At 33.5% G+C, this 21,333-nt stretch overlaps 3 protein-coding genes across 4 annotated transcripts; 1 reads left to right on the top strand and 2 right to left on the bottom strand.

The window, feature by feature from the left end:
• The first annotated feature begins 242 nt into the window (after nt 1-242).
• On the top strand, nt 243-2,665 carry LOC122418053 (uncharacterized protein At4g17910-like). Its single transcript, XM_043432054.1, has one exon. It carries the CDS (start codon nt 461-463, stop codon nt 2,060-2,062), a length of 1,602 nt encoding a protein of 533 aa, XP_043287989.1. The 5' UTR covers nt 243-460; the 3' UTR covers nt 2,063-2,665.
• Nucleotides 2,666-3,056: 391 nt separating this feature from the next.
• Nucleotides 3,057-16,161, bottom strand: Eogt (EGF-domain O-GlcNAc transferase). 2 transcript variants are annotated; one of them, XM_043432052.1, is made up of 11 exons: nt 15,754-16,161; nt 12,214-12,446; nt 10,582-10,788; nt 10,073-10,221; nt 9,824-9,987; nt 6,500-6,620; nt 6,125-6,278; nt 5,851-6,051; nt 4,823-4,956; nt 4,059-4,161; nt 3,057-3,977 (listed from the first exon to the last, which is right to left on the bottom strand). In XM_043432052.1, the coding sequence occupies exons 1-11, from the start codon at nt 15,755-15,757 to the stop codon at nt 3,771-3,773; spliced, it is 1,677 nt and encodes a 558-aa protein (XP_043287987.1). In that variant the 5' UTR covers nt 15,758-16,161; the 3' UTR covers nt 3,057-3,770. The 2 variants fall into 2 exon arrangements, with proteins under 2 accessions (XP_043287987.1, XP_043287988.1); XM_043432053.1 differs by having other exon boundaries at nt 6,500-6,617.
• A 3,076-nt stretch (nt 16,162-19,237) lies between these two features.
• LOC122417752 (uncharacterized protein K02A2.6-like) lies at nt 19,238-19,930 on the bottom strand. Its single transcript, XM_043431548.1, has one exon. It carries the CDS (start codon nt 19,928-19,930, stop codon nt 19,238-19,240), a length of 693 nt encoding a protein of 230 aa, XP_043287483.1.
• Nucleotides 19,931-21,333: the final 1,403 nt, after the last annotated feature.

Below are 21,333 nucleotides of genomic sequence, written 5' to 3'. Positions count from 1 at the left end.
TCGAAATTAATTTGTCTAGAACAAAAGTATAAAGCAACATTTTTACCAACCACGGGATTGGTAGTAAATGATTTTAATTTTGCTGAGGCTTGGCGCCCCGCCTATCCACTACCATGCTTGAGAAAAGTCGGTGTTCCCTGAACAACTTCACGGAGGTGGTTTTATTGATTGTGTCTGCCATATACGCATCTCGCATAAACTCTATATTCGACGTCTATGCCGTTAGTGTTTGTTAGTATACAGTGACGGATACACCTTGAACCATTCAACACAACTATAGTTCATCGATATACCGCTAAAACATACAGAAAAATATAAAAACGCAGTTCGACATAACGTGGATTCTCAAACTGTTAAAATAAACTAATGTGATGTAAGTTTCGCGGTAATCATCATAATGTAATGTAAATTTGTGCACGAAATACGACAGTGGTGAACTGCTGTTTATTGACAGGCCCGCATGATAGCCGGCTATCTAGTCGCAATGACGTCAGATGAAAGTGAGCACTATCGACGAGAACAAGAGGAGTTCGTTTCGAATCATGGCGGGAGTTCATCGCGGGAAGTTTTGTTGGCGATACTTCCAAACGTGTGCAGTATTTTTTTAACTGCAACTACTCTGGCACTCGTCGGAAAACGCGTGGATCGGAATGTACGAACACTAATAGAATTTTGTCTTAGCATAGTGCCTTGTGTGCTGTGCTGTACAATATTGTCTGAATCGGTAGTGCATATATGTTTCGCAATGATAACAATATCAATCGTGAACGTGGTTATTTTCATAGCGCAAAATAGAATACCATCAAAAACATTTGTTCGTTCTAATGTCGGCAGGAGACCTTTTGTGACGAATTTTCGAGCACTCACAAACCTAATATCCGTGATTTGCATCCTGGCTGTGGATTTTCGAATATTTCCGCGTAGATTTGCAAAAACTGAAATCTACGGGTACAGCTTAATGGATACGGGTGTTGGACTGTTCGTCGTAGCCAATGCTCTCGTAGCTCCGGAATCGCGCAACATTGAAGGACCCAGAGGTCGTTCGGTTATTCAAAAAATGACGAGTAATTCGAAAACGTGTGTGAAAAATTCGGCTCCACTGTTGATCCTCGGTTTCGGGCGCTTCCTTGCGATAGAATATTCATCTTATCAAACTCATGTTACCGAGTATGGTGTCCATTGGAATTTTTTCGTCACCCTAGCATTCGTCAAAATGTTAACGAGTACGATATCCTCCATCGCGAATTTGCGGTATTCCCTGCTCTTGGGAGTTTCCATTATCTCCATGCATGAATACGCGCTTAGCGCTGGAGGCTTGAAATATTGGGTACTCGGAGATTCTCCAAGGAACGATTTCGTCTCGGCGAATCGTGAGGGCCTCAGCTCTGTTCCTGGCTACGTCGGAATCTACCTTATCGCTGTTGCGATTGGACGTCTTATCCATTCGACTTATAAAAGTCATGAAAAATGTGTGAAATTGTCTAATAACGAACGTTATTTCGTGAATTTTCGAGTTTTTGGACGGCAAGTTGAATTCGAGTATACCGATTCCATGATACTGTGCGTTAAGTTGTCTCTCATCGCCGTTCAAGCTTGCGCAGCAACTCTCTTTTGCGATCATTATTTCCGCGTATCGAGACGTCTTGCCAATGCTGGATATTGCTTCTGGATCGTCACTCTGAGTTGCACTTTGCTGACACTTGCTCTTCTTGTAGAAATAAAAACGGACATTATTGCAAGTATCGGAGGTTATCATCCACATAACACCGGAAAAAAGGATGAAGATGGAGGAAAAAAGAAGAAACGCGTTGGCTTCCGTCTCGATGACCTTGACAATGAAGAATCAATAAAAATACGAACACTCGAAATTTTTGAAGCAGTTAACTATAATGGACTTACTTTTTTTCTCCTTGCTAATCTTTTCACCGGCGTTGTTAATATGTCCATTAAAACTCTCTACGTTGACACGAATGAAGCGCTACTAATAATTTTCGTTTATATCGCTTCTTGTATACTCCTAATTATTATTCTTTACCGATTTAAAATTCAATTGAAATTGTAATTTCTGTCGAGAAATTTTCTATTTTATTCAAATGATTTTTTTACTTTCAAAATAATCAGGTTTGTACTTCCATTAAATATATGGTGTGTTACGGTGTGAAAAATATTGTCGTTTATCTGCAATTCATAATTTTTTTCCGTTAAAGGTACCGATTTTTATACAAAATCAAAAGTGATATTTTGCAGTAAAGGAATCAGTTCTGATTTATCTTCGTTACAAAATAACTCATAATTTTTTCGATGCCAGTTAATTTTGATGTCCGGATTTTTATACCATTCCGTGCTGTCATGACTCAAATAATTTTTAACATCCGTGTATTTTTATTTTTTGAATGAAATAACACCCCGAAGAAGAAATATCTCGACATTTTTCAGTTGCTATTCAGCACCTCCCAGCAGTTTCCATTTTTTTTTTTAATTCCGATTAGAAAAAATAGTTTAGCTCGATTAGTCGACATCGACATATCGTTAATAGTCATTCATATTGATTTTTCGAATTTACGTTTCTACTCTTATGAAAAAATGAGACATTTCATTTATCGTATTCACGTACAATGTTATCTCTAACGTTTTGAAAATAATAAAAGACATTAAATGCCGGTCAGTTCAAAGGTTCATTTCTTCTCCTTTTGATAGAAAATTGCACTACAAAATATTGACAAGAAATTAATAAATTTCATTACACGAATGGCATAAACTGAAAGTAAAAAACTGACAAATCTGAATAAATTTGAGCACAATTTTTGTTTAGCATTGCACACATATGAAACAGAACATTTTCTATCAATTTTTTTTTTCATCTCTGATCTACAAATAAGAAGTGTTTATCTTAAGATGAAAGGTCAAAAAGTTGGCAAAAGTTGGACCTGGAAGTGTAATTGTAGAAATGATCACAGTCTAAACGCTTCCATTTCATCGATTCAATACTGACGAATTGACAGGATTTGTACCACTCGTTGGTCAGGTTTTTCACAAAAATAAACGAGAAGTCAATATTCATAATTGAATCGCCACTTTTTTTTTATAAATAAGGAAAATAATTTTCCATGATTTATATTAGTTTCGCACCTTTATACACATTTGTAAAAAAATATGAAAAATTATATATCGAACTTTACCTCTTTGGAATGTAACAAGAATACGTCTTTACTTTCACTTTGTGGAAATCATTGCTATATACGTTTAGCACAAGATTTCTTAGAGAAGAAAAAAAACAAAAAAAAAATTGAACAGATTTCGTAGCCATAATTAGACCAGAAATTTGAGCACCATTTTCATATTATGGAAACCACTTCCTGCATTCCAACCGAGCAAAGGTAAAAAAATTGTGAAAAATAATGAATGAAATTACCTATCCTATAATTATAAATACTCTCCATAGTCGTTCCAGTTCTGATTAGAAACGGAATGATTGCGACGTTTACGTTGTTGGGATGCAATGAAAATTCTTCCATGGTCTTTTGTTACGAGTTGATAAACTAAATTTCCAAAATCGAACAGTGTATGAAAATAAATAAAAGATAGCTTTTTCATGTCATTCCAACGATGCAAGCAGTGATGCTATCAATTACATGCCTAGTTGAGATTCTCGTTATTTGCCCGAGAACATTTTTCAGCATTTTGAATTTTTTTTGTTTTGCTGTAACGACAAATTTGAGCTCACGGTGCATAGGAACATGAATCTTATTTCTTATGTTTCAAAATGAAAATCAAAGTTCGTCTTTGTTTAAAAATCCGTCTTCGGCTTTGGTTTCTTTTCTCTTGTTGATGTTTTCCCTTTTACTATCGACGAAATTACGAAACTCTTTATTTTCGTTGACGTACTTGGCAGCTTTTGCTACGATTCTTACGAATTCATTCACATCAAAACTATAATTTGTAAATTTGGCGTGGGCACCACCGTCCGGATGTGTTCCCTTGATACCAAAGAAAGGAGAATAATATAATAAATTTGATTACATTTTAAAAACATTGTATTCAATTATTTTCTTACTTACCGGATCCTGTTGAAATAATTTCTGATCGTTCTCCCAAGTAAAATATTTGACGCCACGGAGCCTTGCGAGGTCCTTGTAACAGCTTGCGTCCTCACAATTATATCTAGGCAATAGATTTTTTTAAATGTCAAACATGTTATATCGTCATTATATGCAGTATTTGTTTATGAAAAAAATGTAGTTTTTAAATATATATTAATAAATGGAAGATTTTCATCGCATGCATGATGTCAAGTGCAGAAATAGCTACAGACCCATTAGAATGTGGATTTCTATTGGTAAATGTATTTTTATATCCCCTCAAAATTCCCAAACAAAAAAATTTTGGGGAAAGCCACACTATTGTATATTTGCCTCGTAACAAAATTTGAAGTACTTTTAATAGGTTTGAACGTGAAAAAAGTTTGATCGATCCATTTGAAATTTTGTATACAACTAAATGAAAATTTTATCCAGTACTTGAATCTATAAGATTTAAAAAATGAGTACAAAAGTATTGTTCCATAGCAAAGTGGTAAAAATGGTTTTTTTTTTTTTTTTTAATTTCTCATTAAACTTTCAATTTCCCGGGAAAAAAGCTGTACAACTCGGTTATTATATGCAATTCATCACTAACGTTGCAGTGGAAATGAATAAATGATAAATAAGTGAATATAAACCTTTCGAATTGATAAGTCAACCGTGTTCTATGAAGTAAATCTATTTTAGTAAAAATGAAACTTCTGGATTTCGGCTAATGCGAAAAAGAGTATGAAAAATCTTACAATTCAAAAATAGCTGCCCAGTCTGGTAAAAACATCGCATGGGTCAATCCAGCTCCGTGAATTCCAATAAATATGTCAGTGTTTCTTGTTATTTCGAGCTGTCTTTTAAAACTTATATCTTTGTTGTAAACAACCTGTAAGAGAAAAACCACATAAGATTCGAAATTATGAAATGTCGTGCCGTAAAAAGTTTTTTATTCTCGTTATCTAGAAGTTACGAAATTCTAAACTAGTTTTAAAAAGGCTTATATTTTGAAAAATTTTCATGACCAGGCCAACCTGTATTGAGAACGAGTCTGTATTGAAAAATAGAGAAAATATTTTCTTTTCCAAGTTAAATGTGTTACTATAATACGGATATCAAATGATGGATGTAGTAAAAATAATTTGAATGAGATGGGAAACATTATTACCGGTAAATACATCCAAATGTAAAGCCGAAAAGTATTTTCTCCTCAGTCGCTATACTTGAACTTTTTTTCTTTGATGATACAACTAACAATTCTTCATTGGAAAGGATGTTTAGTCTAAAGTGTGTAATTTTTAGTTCGACGTTCCAGATAAAAATTTTGAAAACAGATTCTTTCTTCTCTTTATATCGGTCATTTTTATCATCAGACATTTATCACTTGAATGGAAATTCATGAGGTCACTTTTTTTTTGTAGCAAATTTGATTCATTACTCAAAAAAAATCTTTCACTTAGATGAGGAGTAAAAATATCTCGTTTAATCTGAATGTAAAGGGAGTGGTATGCCATTAGCGTGTTGAACGTGTGATAATAACCCATGAATTTCAAGGGATACTGGTTTTGAAAGGTTTATTTTTCCAATCAATCCACCTCTTCGAAAAAACGGACGTGGGAGCATAATTGGACAAAAGGAATAATTTGTGAAAGTTTTGAAAATATCGTCGCTAGAAGAACTGAAGACATGACAATTCTATGAATTTCTCCAAATTTTTGCTCGCATATGTCAATTTATAATTGAAATTCATTTAGACATATTGAAAAAAAAGTGATGTACTCACTTTTTGGACTAGATAGTGTGGATTTTCCTTAAGTGCATCAACGAGTTCATCTTCATTCAATATTTTTCTATATCTTGTATCTCGACTGAGCAAAGTGACACGAATTTTCGGGGAGTCCCGCATGTGCAAAGGAATCCGAAGACGATGCAACAGATGTTCGCTAAAAGCTTTGAATAAACCACTTTTTTCGCAACCGTAAATCTGAAAAAAATATAGTATGTTTATCAAAAATGAAACTAAAATTGGAATATATATTGTTATGGATCATATTTACGAGCGGTGTGTTGTAGTAAAGTCCAAAAATCATTCGAGGCAAAAGCGGCAAAACTAAATTTTTGAAGCAAACTGTCTTTCCACGAAATGTTTTCAAGTCCCAGAGAGGATTTTTTGTGAATGCTTGGAAACTATCTTCAAACGCAGAACGATAACTAAAAAATAACATCAAATTTAGTAGGAAATATTTTTATTTTTATATTCCTTGTATTTTTCTTTATTATTATACATTTTTGCGAAAAATAAATTTTTCGAAGTGATACGATTGGCAATAATTTTTTAAATTGTATTTTGCATCACCTGTATATACTAAACTTGCGATATTTTAAGTAAACATTGCAGGTATGAATTTTCAGGTCTTAAGGTCAAACTTTACCTGTAACTTTCCCATATCATAATGTGATTATCGGTCGAAAAGGCAGAAGGATGTGATAAATTCACGTGCAGCGAGGCATAAAGATTGAAGAAATCGCAGAAGTGGTGATATAAATTAACTGCTGCAACAGACATTATTTAAAAAACTTGGGCATCTACAAAACCACCTTAAATAATATCAGTCGATCCTGTATCATAGAATTAGAACGAAATTATCTTGCTTTTCATATTGCTCCAGTACTTTGGGACTGCAATTCTTTCAAGCTAATGGTAATTTCTGAGAAAAATCTTTTATTGATGTATTGATGATCGGCAAAAATTTAGCCGAAAAATAGCAACATTTTGTTGAATTAGGTGGAGGATAAAACAGTATTAGTCTTTCTAACCGAATTGGAAGGATGCACCAAAGCATAAGGGTCATTCCATACCAAACCGACCAATCCGTAACCCCGACCGTTTTTGATTTTACTGAAAATTTTCTATTATTTTATATCTATTGAAAGAAGTTGTTCCTAATTTTTAAATATTTTTTCCTCAACCCATCTAATCACAATGAATTTTCCATAAATTCGTACAATTTTTTTTGTAAACGCCCATAACTTCTTCGATAACAGAGATATCGAAATAAAATAGTAGGCAATTTTTTTCGTCTTGAGTTGTAGTTTTATAAAAAAAAAATACAAAAAAAAATAACAAAATGAATTTTCATTCTTTTTTTCAGTTTTCAACCAAAAATATTTTTTTTTTCAAACTCGGACCATTTTGATTTTTTAAAAAAAATTCACCATGTTTTAATGGATCTTTTTACACATGCAGAAAAAATTTTTAACTTGTGATATTCATAACTTGTTACTTTTTTTTCTATTTTTCACCACGTGAAAAACAAAAAAGAAGAGTGTTTCCTCCTTGAATGGAGAACGCAAGTAGAGTGATTTGATTCCAAATTATTTTAATTGTATATAGTAATTGGTTTAAATACATTTAAATCGCTACAATAGAAAAGTTAAATGAAATTTTAACAGAGAAAAGTTATCTTTCTTTATTTTTAATTTATTAGAATTTCATAACATTATTTTCCAAATTTTTTTAATCTCGGTGTTGATAAATTGATCTGGGTTTTTCGTGAACTATGGAATCGTGTTAGAATATATAAAGTAAAAGAAGATTCATTTTTATATTTGAATTTTTCATTGATAAATATCTTGAAAATCTTATTGATAAAATCTTGGAAAAAAATCTGATAAAATTCTAATGAATTTGAAAAGGACTAAAAATAAAAATTTTTTTTGTGTCAAAATTCCATAAAAAGAACTCCATCGTTTTTGAGTTACGACATGCATTGTACTTGAGATTCTACTTAAAAAATGATGAAGAACGAAATTTCTGAAAAAAAATATTTAAAAACTTCCAGTGCCTAAAACAATTGAAACGCAACTTTTTTTATTTTTAAAATATCCTGTGAAATCTAATAGTTCTCGCGGTACGCGTCAGTTTTGAAAATTTGTCTTCTTTTAGTAAAAACGTGATAATTCTTCAAAATGTAATCGTAATAAATTTTTCTAATTACAAAGTTGAAGCTGAGAATCTTCGAGAACTCGCTTGTAGAATTGAGGACAAAAAATTGTATCTAGAAAAGAAATAAAAAAGCCAAAAAAACGGACATTTTTGAAATGACGTAATAACCACAAAAAAGGTCGTAGATGTAGTGACATAAAAAAAAAACTAAAATGAAGCAGAATGTCTCTTCTCTAATACTTGCATTGCCCATTGAAGGAAGAAACACGCTTCTTTGTTTTACACGTGGTAGAAAATAGAAAAAAAGTAACAAGTTATGAATATCGCAAGCTAAACATTTTTCTGCATGTGTAAAAAAAAGGTCCATTAAAACGTGGTTAATTAAAAAAAAAATTAAAATGATCCAAGTCTGAATAAAAAAATATTTTTGGTTTAAAACTGAAAAAAAGTATAGAAATTCATTGTTATTTTTTTTTAATTTTTGTTTACAAAACTACAACCCAAGACAAAAAAAATGACCTACTATTTTACTTCGAGAAGGTGAGTCACAGACGGAGCGTGCGTCATGTTCTTGCATAGCGTAACTTTTTATTTATTTTTACCAGAATTTACTTACATTTAATAATTCAACTCATTAATAACTATATATTGAAAAAATGTTCAATTCGAAGAATTTTCGAGAAATCGAGTCGTAAAAAATGATATCGACGAAATGTCAAAGATGGTTTGAATTTCAAGCTGTCATTTGAACAGGACGAATGAACATTATTTTTTCCGAATGAATTTAACCCCACAATGGTTGTGTTTCAAGAATCAATCGGAATCGCGGAAAAGCGATGACAATGAACAGCTAATTCACGCGTCACAACCTTGCTTTATAAAAAAGGATCTTTGTTATTGAAGAAGTTATGGGCGTTTACAAAAAAATTGTACGAAATTTTGGAAAATTCATTGTAATCAGATGGGTTGAGGAAAAAATCTAAAAAAATTAGGAACGACTTCTTTCAGTAGGTACAAAATAATGAAAAGTTTTCAACAAAATCAAAAATGGTCGAGGTTACGGATTGGTTGATTTGGTATGGAATGACCCATAATCAATAAATTTTATTAGAAATGATTAGAAATTCCAACACTTTTTATTTTCTGAAGATTTCTGAAGAAGTGATATTTTCTAAGAAAGCAGCATTTAAGCTAGTGCTTGAAAAAAAAGGAATTATGATATCAACACCAAGTTTAATAGTTTAATTTTTTTTTCAACGTTTCAATCTTTTACTCTAAAATGTGTTTAACACGCATAGATATATTTTTGAGTTTGATAGATTATTTTTAATTAATAAAAATTCAATAATTTCGATGTGGAGTTGAGAAAAAAAAATTATCGAAGTTCAGCTGTCTTGAAAATATAACGACCAAGATTAAGATTTGTCAACGTAACGTAAAAAAGAAAAATTGTTCACCCAGTTTTCTTGCGGGAATGGGATCATTGATGAAAGATGATTAATTTGAATTTCAGCAGCTAATAACTTGCCTGCGCTAATACTTTTTTAATCGAATCAAGAGAATTCAATCACAATCACAGTTCAATATGTCATTTTTTCAGTTATCGCTTTCAATGGGAAACTTCAGCCTACATGGGATTGAGAAAATCTAAATATTTGGTTTAGAAATAGTACCACGGGTGTAATATGGTACATTTAATGATATATGCAACGGTTTTACGTATTTTTCAAACCTCAACATTCTTTATAATATGATTAGAAAGTCGAAATTTCTATACTTCAATACCCTTAACTGCTTTGAAAATGCTTACTGGCATCAATCTTCATGATGTACGTGGGTTTTTCTATCACAACGTCACAATCACCATCGACGATTGGTCTCCGTGGCAATGCTCGAAAGTTTCGTACTTCTGGTCCCCAAGATTGAAGAGCGCTTATATGATCCGCGTTATCTCGGAGCCGCTGCTCTTCCAATCTACATTTTAGAACATTCATTTATTTTTTATTAAATAAGCGTTTTGTCGTGTTATCGCCGATTTATGTTAAATGGAGCTTCTTACTTGCAGTATCCCCCAATTTGTCCTTCTTTAAGTATATCGATTTTGTATCTTAAAGGTTCATTCCTTTGTGACAGATCAGTAAAGTTTATCATAATGTTCCTTCCTCGACAGAATCGTAAATGCTCTGTGCATTCAAAACTTGAATCGTCCTGAACACGAGTCAAAAAATCGTAAAAAATGACGTAAATATTTAATGTGGTGGTGTCGTTGCTCAATTTGGAAACAGGAGATAACTTGAAAAGAATTAAATCGGATTTGGAAATACTGAATAATAAATGAAACACGATGTCAGCAAAAGCATTTTCAATCATTTTTATTTTTGCTGCGAAGAAAAATATTTTCGGAAAAACGTATTACACGGGGGAACATTTAGCGTGAAAACTCATGAAAATGCGTTCGAGTAAAAAAAAAATTTTCAAAACTGTAATTGAAAAGTATTATATCTGAAATCTAATAGTTTCCAAATTGGGATGGAATCTGGATTTTATTAATTTTCCAATCTTTCTTACCAAGAACAGAGGAACACACAGCATCATCATTTCGTTTCTTTGATCTTTGACGTAGCCAAAGTCACCTTGCGCGTAAAAGGTTTCCACTTGTGCTTTTTTTGTTGCAACCCATCCCTTATGATCACCAGGACAGTAAGGAACAGAAAATGAGTTTTCCGGTTTACAATCCTCTTCGTAACCCCAACATCCTTTTTCGTCGATTTCATTCTATCAAAAAATGTTTAAATTCAAAAGTCCTTTGTTCAAACAGCTTATGATAATTTTTGAGATTTATCATACGAAATATTGTTTATCGATGTAAGTGTGCGTGTGTATGTTTTCTAAAGGTGTTGGATCTTTGACGTAACATATTTTTGTAAGTCGATAGAAATTCCTTCGGAAAAATTAACAGTTATTTTGATTTATATACATGGCTCGTGTATATTCAGAAATATGAGAAAATTCAATTTTGCAGCGACAAAATAAAAAAAGTGATTGTTAGAGCTAATGAAAAAATTTTGGCCACATTAATTGTTAATGACTGTTACGAATTATAATAAAGGCAGTTCATGTATGAAACGATTTTCTTAAGAAAGTCTTGATAGAGTTTAGACAGAGTTTAAATGGGTAGCCTACTCACACGCATATCAAATTTTAAAGGGTTCGTTTAATTGGTTATTGAGCTAAACGTGTTTAAATATGAAGAAAAATACACAGGGTTATAGGGACTATGCGCAAAAAATCGTTTATCTTTCCATATAACGAATGAACACTTTTTACGAAGTTTATGAAAAACGTATACACAATAACAATTAAAAAATATATATTACGTTAAAGATTGAACGAAATTGGTAATGAGCATTCATATAATCTCGCATTTTCTTATTTCGGCATTTTGTTTCTTCTTGGTTTGGGCCATTCCTGTCATAGCCTTCTGTCTTTTCATTAATACTTTTTTATTGATCCATTTCCCTATGTGTTTTCTCTTTGCGCTTTCTAATGCGATTTTTTACATAAAAAATTGTAGTATTTTCGCCAGGAACGAATGAAATTTCTGGTTCAGTTAGTGATAGATCCCCGATTAATTAATGGCTTGTTAATTTCATTGCCAAAAGATAAATTGAAAAAATTTATTTACAATTTCGAATTATATAATAACGCTGACATTAATTTAAAGTGACTATATCTTTAATTAGGATGTAAAAATTGATCCAACTTATTAGACACCTATAAAATACGATCCTTCGAGCATGATCTACCTTAAGAAAAATCCGATGCGCAATTTTTTCATTGTTAGGGTCTCTTTGAATAAATATTTTTTTATACTGGAATTTGGAAAACTATCTACATTCTGAGACATAAGAATAAAACAAATGGAAAATTTAACGGAATTTTATTACGAGACATGATGTGCTTGCAAATTAAGATGTAATCATTTAGATGATAAATCAAATCTTCAAATTAATAAACATAATTATGAAAATAAAAAATGTCAATATTAAATAAACGAGTAACACAATACAAAAAGTAAAACGAAAATAGAAATACACACCTATTGTAATGATAATACAGAGAGGATTAGCAAAGAGAAAATATAAAAAAAGGTGTCAACAAGGAATGATCTAATATTGATACGATAAGAAATAGGTTTACCTTGTATGGACAGGTAGAATCGTTCCGGCACTCTTGGACAATTTTAGGAAAGGAATGAAAATAATATTTGAGATGAGTCTCCGGAAGATCGATTGAAATATATTTGTCCGAATGATCAAGATTATCATTGATAACGTTGGTCGCGAGAACGCCAATAAAATTGACGATAAGGGACCAGCCAACGACGACACTGAATATTCCTTTTGTCGCCATCGTCGCTGACGGTCGAAATGCTGAAAAATCCAAGCGTTAAGACGCGTTAAGTATGGACTCGTACCAAACGGAAGTCGCTCTTACACTCTTCTAAGATCCCGCCAGTATGTCAAGTATAGTACACGCTTACTTAGTATACGCGAACACGAGGAGTGGAGAAAAAAGAATAAAGTAACGGAGGTAGTGAATATCATGCATCTATGGGAAGAGAGAAGCAAAAAAGTTAACACGACAGGTGGGTGTATGACCTCACTGACGGTCTTCAGAGTGGGAGTAATCATTGAATTTCATTACCTTCGGCGATCTTTTAGATGATAAAGAATGACATAATCCATAGTGTATTATTAGAAAAATCTTGCTATGTAATTCTAACGGATTAGCTTATTTTCAAAATATATTGTTAATCTATACTGATTTTGGAATTATCAGTTAATTGTTTGAAATGTTATTTATCGTGTTTATTGAACTCGTCATGAAAATGATTTATCGCAGCTTCTTTTTTTAATTTACGATAATGCCAGTAACTGTGAGCGGAAAAATATATGAAATGAATTTAATACCATAGTTTATGACGAAGGAGTTTTAATAAATTGCATGTCGTATTGCATCGTTTTTTCGGACCTCGACATAGTATTTCAAAAATTTGTTTCGAAAAACTATAATGACAAAGTGATTTCTTGAGCACGATTAATTTCATCCAATTATTCTAATACACTAGGCATAACCGCACAATAACTGAAGGATATTGTCAAAATTTGAAATTGTGTCAGGGGATTTTCAACACGCGGTAACCCAGAGGCTTCACAAAATATTAAAAAAAAAAAAACAAATTGTAGCTTCAAGTGTCTAGTTTTAGAACCCATTCTCGGATTTTTTAGCTCTAGCGGTTCTCGACTAATCGTAAAAAAACGATCGAAGAATAAATTTTCTAAATTTTGTTTTTTTTTTCAAAAGGTCTACGGGCTTTCAAAAAAAATTCCGAGTTATGCTACCATAATGCTCTTTTAGGAAATTTTATTCCCTTTAATTTGACCTGCTCACGAGCTCTATACGATTATTTGTCGCAGGATTATCGTCAATCAAAGCAAAAAAGTCATTTTTTACTTTGGTGATTGATTGCCCGAGGGATAATAATCATACAAAAAATGACAGGAGGGCTTTGTAAATTGCAAATAATTCCTTAAAAATTATCCATAAAAATAAGACTTTCAAAGCGATAATTTCAACTTAAAGAAAGGCAAATTAAAATTTGAAGCATTTTTTTTTGTATACAAGGAAATGTATTTTATATCACGCGGTACGTAAATGGACGCTTTTGTGTACGCTTCGTGTACACAGAACCCCCATTTCCGCACCGCGTAATATAAAATTTCGTATAAGACGCGTACGAGAAACTTTTTCGTCCTAGTGTTATAATGTACTATTCTCTACCTTCTTTTACGAACTTTAATTTATCTCTTTGTTTAAATCCATAAAAAAAACTGAATGACGAGCCATCAGAAAAAACAGTTTGCAACTTCCAATTTTCATCGTTTTTCTATTTGCATTGAAATTAAATAATTCCGACAACCTTGCTGGAAAGTATAGAGAAAGTACAGACTTATACACAATATCTTACAAAATTTCCAAAAATTGAAGGGGTTAGACAATTTTTTGAAAAACTCATATTTTCGTAAAATTTAAAAAATCATAAAATTTAAACCGCTCAACCGATATTTCCCAAATTCAGTACCAACCTTCGTATTATGATAGTCTATTTATAAAAAAAAAAATTATTAATAAATCTGAAAATTTTCGAAAGTTAGAGCGTCGACACCCTTTTTATGAAAATTTCAAAACGTCGTAGGATTCGTAATTTTCTACACATTTTGACAAAATTATCAGAGAATGAAGAGCTTGTATAGATTAACATCTGTGCAAAACGGTAGCCCTGTATCTCAAACCGTTTCCGAGTTATAAGCGTTTGAATTTTGCAGTGCCATAACACACACACAAACACGCATACGCGCGCGCGAGCGCATCCGGACATATTTTTTCTAGATATGATTTTTCGATGTTTTGGGACATTTTAAGCACATTGACATTGAAAACTGGAAAAAAAAATTTTCATCATCACATAGCTTCCTCTATGAGGAAGCAAAATGGAAAATTTAAGTATATTTGGATAATTTTGTATAACTTTGAATATAAAGATAATGGAGATATTTGAATATGAAGATATTCAACCTTTAACTGTCCTGAAAAAATCCTGAAAATTTCTATGCGCTGTAATTTTTTTTCTTAGTGCCCAAAACGTCCAATTCTTTTGTTTCTACCGAAAGTCACCATAACGAGCAATTTTCAATTTTTATTTGTTTTTTCAACTAGAGAAAGTCCATTTTAGAAAGACTATGACCCTCTTAAAGGTGGGCAACGATGCGATCCACATCTATTGCATTCAATTATCAGCGTGGCATGTTTCGAAACACACTGCATGCATGTCATTGTTCAGAAATCCCAGGTATAGGATTTAGACTTGAAAGAGTCAATAAAAGTCATTTTGAAATTTACATTCGACCATGCAACCTCCACGTGGTGCGTTTTGGATTGAGCTGATGCCGGTGCTAAATGAGAGGGTTAAAAGAAATCGAGTACATTTTTTTATAATAATGAAGCATCTGGCCGCGCAGTTCCGTAACATATTGCACCCATCCGGAAGGTTCGCTCTATCTTCGTACTCTATTAGGTAATGAATAAAAATTTTGAAAAACTATTTCGCATATACTATGATTTTTATATGAATGCGAGCGCTTCATGTTGATCCGTCGTTTGCCACGATTCTATCATTTATGCACTACATGGTTTTAACGCACACATAGTGAAATCCGACGAAAGGTCGAATTTTGTGGTAGTTTTTTTATATTATTTTATCTAAACTTTAAATTTATTTCAAGTAAAGGCAAATTTTACATATTTAAAGTTACACAAAACCATTTACGGTTTTTTTCTCGATTCATTCAATTCGAATATGCGATCAGAGTAAAACGTGGGCAAACAAAATGTAAACCACATAAATCATAGTGAGATCCTGAAAAACTCGGGTCAATACATATCTCAAGCATCTGGTTTGCCTTAACCATTCACACTCGTAGAACAAATAAATTTTGTTACTTTCTACGTACAATAAAATGAATGAAATTATATTATTAATTAAATAAAATTCCAGACATGAGTTTTTTCTATTACTCCTGGTATTTCGTCTAGATTCCTCGTATTTCCAAGAATTAAATGTTTTTTTTTACATTATCTAAATGAATCAATAGCATATAATAATTTGATAGTACTTACTCATTTTTCGAAGTTCTCTTTAGTCGTGGAGGAATCTCTAACTGTTCGTATGATAATTCTGACACAGGCCTGGAGTTGCTGCTTGTTTCTCATTCGTTCGACCAGCATCTGATTTTTCCGTGTTTCTCTTTCTTTTTCACTTTCACGCTTCTTTCGAAACCACTTCGGAACTTATACGCGATCAGCTGTTTCGCCGGCTACAGTTTAAGCACACTACTCCAATATATTTTGGAGTATCAATTTTGTTACATTTTATATTTTACATAGAGAAGAAAAAATATAGAATTTCGAATGAATTATGTTTAATTAACGAGTAATCGAACAATTTTTGACATGGAAATATAGTAGTTACTAAACGAAGCGTGGTCGTTTTTGGAAGCAAACTGAATAATCCACGCCACTTACGAACTCTTCACAATCGTGGAATGCTTTCACTCTAGCGACTGGAGAGTGGACTGTATAAAAAAAAATGGAACTTTATCGACTGTTCGTTGAACTGTATTGATGCAGAAACACGTCGGTAACTTACCAACCCTGACGAAATTATAACTCCAGAATGGGAACCCCACTTAAATCTCTGATACCAAAAACATCTCTACCAAAATTCACTTTTACCCAAAAAAACCAAGTCCCATAACATTTCTACCAGGATCAAACACTCTATCAAATGTGAAAACTGCTTTTGAAAAATGAATTTAATTCGAAAGCATAACTCAACAGAAGCACTTTCTACCTAATCGTATATATTGGTAAATGTTTAAAACGCAACATTATCGCGAAAATAAATAACTTAAATGTACCACGTGACATCTCTACTAGAAAAACATTTCTACCACATAACATTTCTATCATATAGATCACTACCTCACTTCTGTTGGTAAGATAGGTTTCCCAGGTTAGCACTTTTTATGAAAAATAAAGACACCGTTACGAGACTACCATAAAAGAGTCTACCCTCAAGAATCTCTATCGCTTGATTTCAACCAAAAGATGTCAATTAACAAAAAGAAATTAGCACCCCGAAATAACCAAATAATTCCCACGTCCATAGTAATTTTTTACCAGCTATAGATCACTATCGTAATATATCTTTACATTCATATCTAGAGTCGCGGCAGCGACTCGGAGACAAGTACATTATGTGATGACGAGTTGCTGCCAAAGACTCTTTACCGGTGCGATAGCGTTTCCAATTGTTTTCGAAAATTTTCAAAATTTGTTTCTTTAATAATCAATTAACTATGATATTTTAGAAAATCTTATAAGTTGGTGTATTTTTTATTTTTTTGTCTTTCGATTGCGACCTCTTCGAACTGTGTAGCTTAACGCGTTGAAGAGATATTAATTATTTATTTTTTAATTGCATCAAAAAATGAGTCAGGTTTTTGCACACATTTTCGATGTTTATTTGTTTTTCATTTAGTGACAAATCTGGTGCCATAATAAATTTTGTATACCTATATATTTTTTTCTGGTGTCACAATACAAGTATATACCATAGGGTGTGTCGAAAAAAATCGATATTTGTTTTTCGGGCTCCACAAGCATTTTTCTTCTTATTGTGCCAAACGATGAAGCTAGCCGAAAGGACCGCCCGAAATAAAATTATTTCAGCCGGCCCACCGCATACTTCAATTTTCCATAAGAATAACACGTGAAAAATAAAGTTCGGTGAACATTGTTCCATATCATCTTTAAAAAAAAATGCACAGATATTCTACTTACGTATTTTTGTAGAGAATTGCATTCCCTACAAAAAAAGTCCGTAGAGTCATTGGCCTAGAACCAACCATTCAATGGCTACAGCAGTTTGAAGTTTCTAACGTCACCTAGCCAGATTTCGCATGTATCATTTCCTATTTTCGAGGTCGCTCCCTTTAACGGTGCTGTTTAAATTGGGCTAAAGCCTATGTTTTTTTATATTTAAAAAAAATTAAGACTGAAGCAGTTCGGCATTACGCCAACGTGTGCGCTTACAGCGCTCAAACGGTTCGGTATTACGCCAACATGTAATTATAATAAGTTAATCAATTCAATTGTAAGCACGGGAAATAAATTGAACTGTTTTCTCTCTCTGTCTTTCTCTTTTCCTATGTATATTTGTATCTGTGCATTTGGTTTGGTTAATTGAATTTCATAATTGATTCAAACAAATAGAGGAAAGACAAACAATTTATGTCGTTCGTTCAAACAAATGAGAACAGTATGTACATATTTTTGCCTAGATAACGATCCTAGAAGCTATTTTTGAAAAACTATACTTAAAAATAGTTTTCAGTCCAATTTAAACAGTACCATTAAAAGGAGCGACCTCGAAAATAGGGAATGATACATGCGAAATCTGGCTAGGTGACGTTAGAAACTTCAAACTGCTGTAATCGTTGAACGATTGGTTCTAGGCCAATGACTCTAAGGACTTTTTTTTGTAGGGAATTCAATTTTCTAAAAAAATACGTCAGTAGAATATCTGTGCAATTTTTTTTTACAGATGGTATGGAACAATATTCACCCAAGTTTTTTTTTTCACGTGTTATTCTTATGGAAAATTGAAGTATGCGGTGGGCCGGCCGAAATAATTTTATTTCAGGCTGTCCTTTCGGCTAGCTTCATCGTTTGGCATAACAAGAAGAAAAATGCTTGTGGAGCCCGAAAAAAAATATCGATTTTTTTCGACACACCCTAATATACCAGATACCTATATGTGGATCATTCCATGTCAATTCAACGACGTTGTGACGGTGACTCTCTTCGATTTTAAAAATTTTTTTATATGTTTTTATACATATTGAAAGAAGTCTTCAGCTAAATTTTTAGCTCGTTATCTCCACCCATTCCAAAGTCATCGATTTTTGCTTAAAAATGTTTATCTCTGACTATAATTATTATAATGTCTCTTAATACGGGTCATTTTTTTTTAATTTTCAACCCTCTTTTTAACTAAAAATTTCTGTGCATAAAAATATTTGATTATGGTAATATGTAATAGAACTTGATTCAGCAAGTTTTAAAGTGTTTTTTTTTTAAATAGTATTGAAGTTTGTATTACTGCGGTATGGAGGGAATACTTTCAAACTTTCATATTTTTATGTCGCAGCATATGTGTGCCAATCATTTAAATTTTTTACTCCAACCGTAACATGTAATCTCACAAATTCATCACAAAAGTCTTCAGCTTTATTAATTAACTTAATTTTCCTTTTCCTAAATTCTATGCTAAATTTCTGAATTTCTAAATTTATTTCTGTAATGTCTGACAGGGGCGGAGGACGGGGAGGAGAACTCGCAAAACTAGAAAACACCAGATCTCTGTTTAAACATACTTTAATTAACCTTCACCAGAATACTACAGAGCTCAGGTACTCTTTGCGCATGCCGTCGTGGTTTCACTGTTTCCTCTCGCAGTTCGCTCTTAGGCCCGCTCCTTATCTCTCGCGCTCCCTTCCCTAAGCCTCTACGCCTCTAATCCATCACAAATCTCTCCTCTTTAATTTCTGGCGACACCCTCTAGGCCCTTTGGTCGCTCTTGCAGACGTGCTGATCTCCTCGGAGCCCTGTTTTCGCAGGATATTTTGATTAGCTGATCCGCATGGGGTTTCCAGGTCTCTCCTTCTTGGACTTGCACCTCAAACGTCACTGGTCTCAGACGTTTAGTTATTACGGCCTTTGCTCTCTTCTCCCTCCTAACGCGATGGTCGTCCGCCATTACCACGTCCCCTACTTGGAACTTTACTTTTCTGTGTCCGTTCACTGCGGTGACTTGTGCCATTTGTTCTTTTTCTACCTTGTCCACCACGCTTGGTCGAAGGAGGTCGAAACGTGTACGAAATTCTCGTTTATACATGAGCCAGGCGGGGCTCTTACCTGTGGTACAGTGAGTGGTGCTCCTATAGTCCTCGAGAAATTTATTCACGGTGTCTTTTATTTTTTTTCCTCCTTTTACCATTTTTGTGACGCTATTTTTAAACGTAGCTACGAAATTTTCCGCTGCTCCGTTGGTGGCGAGGTGATAAGGTGGAGAAAAACTATGCTTTATATTCTTATCGTCCAAAAATAATTTGAATTCCTTACTAGTGTATTGTCTATCATTGTCCGTCACTACATGTTTCGGTGGGCCTAGACGTACGAAAAGTTCTTGGAATTTTTCTACTACCTTTGATGCTTGCGTGTTGTTCCCCATGTTTATCACCTCCGGTCATTTAGAGTGAGCATCTACTACTATCATATATTTGTCGCCGAAGAGTGGGCCTAAAAAATCACTATATATCGCGACCATGCGGTTTCTGGCCATGGCCACGGCGTGAGAGCTACTTTCGGTGGTTTTTTTCTTTCCTGTGTACAAATGATACAGGAATTGGATACATTTTCTATTTGTTGATCAAGTTGTGGCCACCAGAAATATGACCGGGCAATCATTTTCATTTTTACAATCCCGAAATGCGATGCGTGTAGTTCTGCTAGCACTGCCCCGCGCAGAGCGGATGGTACCACGATTCTGAAGCCCCGCAAAATGCATCCTTTTTCTAGATGCAAATTTTCCCTTTTCTGATGAAATATTTTTTCCGTTGCTGTTAGTTTGTCTTTTTTTCGTGGCCAGCCATCTCGTAAATACATGCATATTTTTCTTAGCACCTCGTCTCGATCTGTTTCTTTCGCTACCTTTCCACTGTCTATTGTTTCTACTTCTGTTTCTATCATGTTTACATTATTTAACGATCCTTGAAAGATTGGTATTTCGTCGTCTATCGGGTGTCGCGACAACGCGTCGCAATTGCCGTTTTCTTTCGTGTTTACATAGTCAATTGTGTATCGAAACCCGGACAGAAAATAAGCCCATCTTTGCAGTCGACTAGCGGCCGTGAGAGGTATTTCATTTTTTGGGTTGAATATATACGTGAGCGGTTTGTGATCTGTTTTCAGTTTGATTTGGTGCCCGTATATGTAGTTATAGAATTTACGAAATCCGAATATTATCGCCGCTGCCTCTTTGTCTATTATTGCTCTAATTCTCTCGGATATTGGGATAATTTTCGATGCGAATGCTACCGGCCTCTCGGAGCCGTCTTAGTATTGATGTGATAAAATTGCCGCCAGGCCGTAGTCCAACGCGTCTGTGGCCAAGACTATTTTTTCCTTAGGGTCGAAATGCGCTAGTACTCGTGATGATGATATTTCGTTTTTCAGCCAACTTATAGCATTTTCACAGTCTTTTGGCCCGTTCCATTGTCCTTTTTTTGTGCAGTCATATAGCGGTTTCAATTTTTCTGCTCTATTTTTTATGAACCTATCGTAACAAGTAACGAGGCCTAGCGGTGCTTGTAATTGCTTCACATTCTTAGGCGCTGACGCTTCTATGATCGCTTTTACTTTTTCCCCCGATTTATGCAAGCCTTTTTTGTCAATTACAAATCCCAGTAATTCTAAACTGTCTTTAAAAAAATGACATTTCTTTGCATTGACTCTAAATCCACTCGATTTTAGCCTTGAAAAAACTTTTCTCAGTGTTCTTTATATGTTCTTTATCGTTTTTTCCCGTACAGTATATATTGTCCAAGTAGGCAACTGCGCTATCTACCTCGTTTA

Source organism: Venturia canescens, chromosome 11 (assembly GCF_019457755.1).
Source record: "Venturia canescens isolate UGA chromosome 11, ASM1945775v1, whole genome shotgun sequence".
Lineage (NCBI taxonomy): Eukaryota > Metazoa > Arthropoda > Insecta > Hymenoptera > Ichneumonidae > Venturia > Venturia canescens.
The sequence above is the reverse complement of the archived record's forward strand: the minus strand, read 5'-3'. Positions and strand labels throughout refer to the sequence as shown.